Source organism: Capsella rubella, unplaced genomic scaffold (genome assembly GCF_000375325.1).
Source record: "Capsella rubella cultivar Monte Gargano unplaced genomic scaffold, Caprub1_0 scaffold_7, whole genome shotgun sequence".
NCBI lineage: Eukaryota > Viridiplantae > Streptophyta > Magnoliopsida > Brassicales > Brassicaceae > Capsella > Capsella rubella.
This window is the reverse complement of record NW_006238917.1, coordinates 14,205,980-14,213,586: the sequence shown is the minus strand read 5'-3', so window position 1 is coordinate 14,213,586 and position 7,607 is coordinate 14,205,980. Positions and strand designations below refer to the sequence as shown.

The 7,607-nt window shown below is 29.7% G+C and overlaps 1 protein-coding gene across 1 annotated transcript; it reads right to left on the bottom strand.

Annotated features, from left to right (window-relative positions):
- LOC17879906 (jacalin-related lectin 41) lies at positions 1-3,397 on the bottom strand. Its single transcript, XM_006284856.2, has 5 exons — positions 3,359-3,397; positions 3,062-3,276; positions 1,890-2,318; positions 959-1,438; positions 1-402 (listed from the first exon to the last, which is right to left on the bottom strand). The coding sequence occupies exons 2-5, from the start codon at positions 3,257-3,259 to the stop codon at positions 151-153; spliced, it is 1,359 nt and encodes a 452-aa protein (XP_006284918.1). The 5' UTR covers positions 3,260-3,276; positions 3,359-3,397; the 3' UTR covers positions 1-150.
- Positions 3,398-7,607: the final 4,210 nt, after the last annotated feature.

The following is a 7,607-nucleotide window of genomic DNA, read 5'->3' as shown; positions in this document are numbered from 1 at the left end:
TCAACATGAAGACATGATTGTCTTTTTATTATTATCTTAAAAGTTAAAATATGTTAATGATGCATAATGAAAACGAAAATAACAACGACAAGAGAATAATATAGAGGATTCATGTTCATTCGATAATGAAGGTAGTAGCTATATGGATGGTCACTCAGTGATGGGAACAACATGAACACCAATCTGATGAAGCATAGTACTAGACTTCCCATGGAATCCAGTGATCTTGTGACCATCCTTTTGGAGGACAAACTTGTCACCAGCTTCAAGTCCAAAAGGTTGAGAAGTACGCTTGTTTGTCTTGAACCTCACCATTGTTATAACTCCAGTTTCAGCTCCCATAACCTTGTCATGCCAAGCCTCCACTGATGTAATGTATTCACTTGGATAATGCACCTCAAACTATTAAGTACAAGAGATGTTGTCAGTAAAAAAAAGAATAACTCAAGAACCTTAGAGCAACATTAAAGGTAAGATCTTAAGTGTAAGAATAAGATAACTTCTAGTATAATTCTTACACTTAAGATCTTACCAATAATCTTGGTCTTAGGACATCATTATCAAAGGTATCTTAGCAAGATCTTAAGCTAAGATATGTTAAGATTAGATCATTTTTTAACAGATCTTACCTTAAGATCTTGCTAAGATACCCTTGATAATGTTGGTTTTACAAGAACCTTAGAACAACATTAAAGGTAAGATCTTAAGTGTAAGAATAAGATAGCTTCTAGTGTAATTCTCTTAAATGTAAGAATACGATAGCTTCTAGTGTAATTGTTACACCACTTAAGATTTTACCAATAATCTTGGTCTTAGGACATCATTATCAAAGGTATCTTAGCAAGATCTTAAGCTAAGATATGTTAAGATTAGATCATTTTTTAACAGATCTTACCTTAAGATCTTGCTAAGATACCCTTGATAATATTGGTCTTATAAGAAGTAAAATATATATTACCTCTTCGTATCCAAGCAAACTTGTCTTTCCATGTTCATCTCCAATTACCACTTCACTAGCATCGTTCTCATACTCAAACTTAACGGCAACGATACCAGATTCGCCTTGTCCTATGTATACCTTCTTTACATTTTGGAATGCACCATCGTCCCAAGACTTTCCTCCATCACTACCTTGTCCTTCTAGTTTCTCTGATGGAGGAGGAGAAGGAGAAAACGGGGCGTAGTACGCCCCGATACTATCAACACAAGAACCTACCCTTCCATGGAACCCAACAATAGCATTGCCTTGGCTTTGCAGCAAGAACGTGGTACCAGTCATGGTTCCAACTACTAAGGTTCTCCCATTTGATGTTCTGAAAGTTAAAGACCTAAGGACGATGCATCCGTAAGGTTGAGTATTTGCGTAGCTTCCTTCTACGGATGTGATACATTCATAGGGATAATTAACAGTAATGGTGGATAACTTCATTCGGAGATACTGTAGTAACAACAACAATTAAAAAGGTTTAGTAAATATGGATGCACATGTTTAAACATATTAACATATTTATAGTAGATAAATTCCTTAGATACCACATTTTAAGTTTTATTTTTCTAAAAATACCACAATTTTTTTATTTTTTTTGAAATATGACAATAGTTTTATTTTTCTAAAAATATCATAAACATCAAAAGAAAATTAATTTTTAAAGGTGTATATATATATATATATGTTTCGATTGATTATTTACATTTAATATATTATTTTTAGGAGTATGGTTTAGTTTTTAGGATTTATAAATTAGTTTTGTGGTTTTCTTTGTAAAAAACGTATTTTAGTGGTATGTTCGAAAATTAAAACTCATAACGGTATTTTTGAAAAAATTATATTAGACTAATCGTAGTATTTAAGATAATTAGTAAATTATAGCTTTGGAAATTAGAATAACCTCATCTCCTGTTCCTTTCTTGTCCCCATACTCATAGCATTCAACTTGACCGGCTTTGTCATAGTCAACTCTCATATGCCTTATTGAAGTGCCATCATATGTAACATACACTTTCTTTATGCCATCATAGTCACCACCATGGTCATAACTTTTGCCTGTGGTTTGACCACCTTGCATTGGTGATTTGGTTGCTGGAATCCTGATGAAATATGCTCCAAGAGAGTAGAGATTCTTGTCAGCAAATCCATGGAATCCAATGATTTTTCTCCTCATGGAGCCTAGTGAAAACTTAGTACCCTTGTTGAACCCCATCATATCAGAAGTCTGCTCGTTAGTTTTGAATTGGATTGATTGGATCACGCCTGTAGTTTTGTCGTAGTAACCCTCGACAGATACTAGATATTCTTTTTGTGAATGGTTTATCTCAAACTGTCAAAGAAAAATACAAAATAATGTTATGATGAATTAAGTTCTTTTTTTCCGGCCTAGCTAGCTTTAATCGAGTCAAGCCGCGATTAAGGCAAACACGATTTAGCGGTTTAATCGGATTTACTAATCGTAAATCCTTATCTCGATTGGAGCCGAGGTGTAGGATTATTAAAGCTTTTTTAAATTAAAAGTACATATCGTTTCATCAGTGTTCTAAAATACGCTATGCGCTAATCAGGCAATGACCACCATTTAGCGTATAATTGTATATGCGGCTGTATATGCAGAGTATATACTAATATATATATATATATATGATAAAATATTACACATATTGACTTAATTATATATAATATAAATAAAATAATGTTAAACCCTTTGGGAAAATACTCTAAAAATAAGTTATCAAACTTAAAACAAACCTAAAATATTCAAACAAACGACAATAATTGAAAACAAGAAAATGAGTTGAGTCCAAAACAATAGCATAGCAGCTCATGCATAAGTCTACATGACATTCAAATATAATATTTTGAGTTTGTCTTTTAACTACTTATAAGATTGATCCTTACACTGCTAGATTTCGACAAGCAAAAGTCAAAACTCAAAAGTGATCTTTGACAACCAAAAGTCTAAAATCCATTTAAGTAAATAAGCTAATCAACAACAATAGATGATAATACAAAAGAACATAGATAATATACTAAGATCAGATCGAGCAAGATAAGCAAACCTTTACATACCGTTTGTGTCATACCAAGACCAGAGACACCATGAATTGGTCCAACAATAGTTGTTCCAGCCTTGACATACTCAAACTTGATGAACTGAATGCCTTCAGTACCGGCTCGTACATGTATCTTTGTTACACCCTCATAATTAAATCCATCATCCCATTCATTACCTCCATTTCCACCTTCAGCTTTCACCATTAGGGCCATCGCGTCGCGAATCGAATCTAGAGATTCATTTGAGGAACAAAGTTCAGATTCATTTGTAAACACTAAGTAAAACAGTTTTAACTAAGTTATAACCATTACCTCTTATGCTGCAATAGAGAGATAAGGAGAGCTGTTGAACCAATGGGGAGCAATGATGTATAAGCATATTAGCGAAGGTGCCCTTTTATACACAGTTTTATATTTATTTTAATCACCTAAGAATGAATTTATTAATACGACTTGAGTAATTGACAAAAAAAATAAAATAATACGACTTGAGTAAAAAAACAATTTTAATTATTATTTTTATTTCCTCGTGGCAGACGATGACACAATTTATTAATAACGTTTTATTTGACGATGAGATATTAATTTCGACAACGTAAAGTTTTTATATATAGACTCACTATAACGTGCATGCGGTGAAAGTGCATTTTTATTCGCAATTTTGTTTTCTTTCAACGATCTTATAATCATTTCACTACAAGGTAGACAAAGCAGGATAATTTTTTGTTTTATCAGAAATTTAGTGTTATAATAGATTTTTACAAATACTATTTATATGTATTATGCACAAATTATATTAAAATACATAGTTGATTAGTTTACTATGATTTTTTTTTATATGTTTGAAAATTACTGAGTTCTTGTGTTAAACCAACATGCTAATATCCTACCCAAAAAAAAAAAACCAACATGCTAATATAATATCCAATATTAAACAATAAACGAATAAAAATAACTATGGATAGTAATTTTTAATTTGTAAATTGTAAGTCAAACAAAAAAATGTAGATCTGTTAACTAAAATAATACTTCGAGACCAAAACAAAAACGTGATTGATATGCATTGATTAAGAAAAATAATCAATAAGGATCTAAAGTCGTTTTAAAAATAATTTACAATGTTCATTCAAAAAAAAAAAAAAAAAAATTACAATGGTAGCAGGTACGTTGTCTTTGACAACTAATCTTATCGTATACACATAGACCATCTTAATAATAAAATACTAAAAGCTTTAGCCTATTACAGCTCAATCATTCTTTTAAGTGAGAAGTGAGATTATTTCCGATTAGAGTGTTACGATGGACAGATGTCCGTTGGACATAAACGGGTTTTCACAAAATAAACGAGTTTTCATAAAATTAGATGGAAAGTCTGTTTACTGAGACTCATGATGGAGAATATAAATACTCATTCCAAAGAAAAAATATTATTTGATGATAAAAAAATTAAAAAAATTTATCCCAAAAAATTTTCCGACAAATTTTTCCCGCCATAACTACTAGACAAAAAATATTCGCGTCAAATTTTTTCCGCTAAAAATTTTCCGTCAAAATATTTTTGGGTAAACAATTCAATTTTTACTGGAATTTTGAAAAATTTATTGGAATATTTAATTTTTACTGGAATATTGATTTGTTTATTGGAATATTTAAATTTTTATTGGAAAAATCAAAAAATATCAACATACATGAAATATATAAAAATGGTTAAAAATCAATATACATAGACCTAAATGGGTTTTTATCGTTCGGCGGATTTTAAATTGACAAACATAATGGATAGACATAAACTGATATGGACTTAAATCGGTCGGACAAATCCATATTAACATCCCTGTTTACGACTGTAACAATAAAATACAGTTGGAATAAAAGGTAACGTTAAAGTTAAAGTTAAAGATGATAATTTATTAACCCATTTACTTTAACTTTTAAAATTTTTTAATAAAATAATTACTTTTAATTAAACATTTATTATAAAACATCATATCATATAACATTTTTGTATTAAAAGAATTATTAGTATCCATTTGTATAAATGTTGTGTTGATTATTTTTGCATTCTCTTTCGTAAATAATATGTGTCCTAGTTAGATGTTTTAGGGATTATTTTGTGATTTTATTAGTGTGTTTTTATTGGCATACAATCAAATTAAGTTCATTAGAATAATATACAAAACAAACAGAGAAAGTCAGATAATATGTTAACTTTAATCACCATAATAAAATTGCAACGATGATTCTTAATTTATGATGTGATACATGTCCAAGATTTATATGAAAAATAAATACAACGAACCATAGCAAGTGCACAACTAGTAATTAATTGTAGTACTTAAGATCAATGCCCTAGAAAGTGAAAAATTGTGCAAAGAATCGAATGCAAAGAAATATATAACACATGCACATGAATGATTATTGAGGAATTGTTAGAGGTTTATAACGATAAGAAATCAAATGTAACACCCTTTTCTAATTAAACAACTCAATTGCTAAAACTTCCTCATCAAGCAAATCATGTTGCTAATCAAGCAATATGGAAAAATTTAATATCTTTAAATTAAATAACTCTATAACTCAACTTTCGTAGGTTTTGTGATCAAAATATTATACTAATACAAGTTAATTTACAGTCATCCTCTAGCACTTTTGCACTGCTTTATCAATAAAGGGTAACAGGATTACTAGACAAGAGACTTGACTTCACAACTCTAAAAATAGATTTACCTAAGTCATTTAATTGACTTCACTCCTCTCACAATCTTTGAAGCTCATCCTCAGTTAGACAACCATAATTCAATGACCAACTATATTAGTCAAAGAGGCCAGTCCACAACGACACCAATTTCCCATAATAAGCTATAATTGTAATACCATGGTGAAGACAAGTACCATCAACAAAGTCGAATTTCTTACGAGCTTTTGTTGTAATTAGGACCACAAAGTGAAGGTTGAGATATCACATAACCTGGATTGTTATTTCAAGAAAGATCATAAAGGTGAAATCGTACAATGTTGAGTGTTTAAGAAGCCCTTACTTCCTTCGATGGAGTGATTGAAGAGACATCTTCTTGTGTACCCAACATGGCTTGCAAACAATAGAGGAAAACAAGGAAATAAGGAAAAATAAGGAGCATATTAACTTGAGATTCTTAGCCGAAAAAAAAAATATGAAATTTAATTAAAATTTAAACTTATTGGAAATTTTTAATTTTATATAACATAATAATTATTGCAAGTTAAATTTTTTAAAACATACGTAAGATACAATTTATAACATAAATAATATAAAGCATGATTTGAGCTAAAATCGAAGATCTTCGGCTGATGTAATCTCCTTCTTCTCGCTCCTCATCGCCGATTTCACCTCCTCCTCGTCGCCGTGGACATCCACGTCAACGGAGATGGTGAGATAAGACCGGCTCGTCGGTTGGAAGACGGATAAGGTGACAGATAGGAGGATGCTTACTGTTCGTCTTCTTCATCGCCATAGAGAGCCATCAGGTGAAAAGAGAGAGAGAGATACACAAGAAATGAGTGAACCATCGTTTGGTTTTTTGGCCCTTTTTTTCTCTTCTTCGACCTCTCATAGCTTGATACGTGGCCGCTCTTAAAGGTATGTTGCTTATCAAATTACTTGATTTATTATTAATTTTTATTTTAATATTACCTACGATTCAACTAAGCAACTCCCGTTAATCATGGTCTAAAAGTCTTTAAATTTTTTTTTGTATTTCACTAAAAGGTGCTAAAACCTATATTTTATACAAGTATCATTTAACCTAAGCTAGTCTCATATGGTAAAGTAAAAGATTGAAATATACAAAGAGAATATTAACATATTTAACATAAGATATATTTATAATATTTTAAAATCAAAACGATATATTAAAATCTTCATCAAAATTTCACATTTTGGAAAAGTTATCTTGCTACATGTCTATATACACTTTTATCATGTTCAAAACATAACTAAGAAAAAGTAAAACCTGATTGATTAGTATGTTCCTAGTTATTTTATGAACGCTTTTATCCAATTCAATTGACCCCTTAACAAATTCAGCTACAATCTATACTATTAATTGGGAAGGATAACTTGAAGCCAAACAGCCCCTAATTTTAAAAAAACATTTCATGAAAATAAAATCAGTTGCCAAACAGAATTAATGACAGCAAAAAAAAACAAAAACAAAAACAAAAACAATCTATATTTATGGAAATCATAATAATCTTTTACCATAAAAAGTGGACAATTAAATTCAAAACTAAATATATGTAAACAAATATATTTTGAATATACATAAACATATTTATTATTAATTTAGTATGTTAATATAATTTCGAAATTAATAATTTATATAGAATGAAATCTAATAAAACAAAATCATCATATCTAAAATAACAAAGATAACTTTTTTTAGAAAAATAAAAAAAGATAAAAAAAATATGTTAGCATATGAAATACTCAACTAATCAAATTCTACATAGTATATATACATAACTGATCATATCATAAAATTTTAAAAAATTATATAATTTTTAAATATAAATAAAATTTAAC

Coding starts and splice junctions, on each gene's coding strand:
- LOC17879906 (XM_006284856.2), bottom strand. CDS start 3,259: ATGGCCCTAATGGTGAAAGCTGAAGGTGGAAATGGAGGTAATGAATGG. Junction 2,319..3,061: donor GTCTTGGTATGACACAAACG/GTATGTAAAGGT, acceptor TTTCTTTGACAG/TTTGAGATAAACCATTCACA. Junction 403..958: donor GTTTGCTTGGATACGAAGAG/GTAATATATATT, acceptor TGTACTTAATAG/TTTGAGGTGCATTATCCAAG.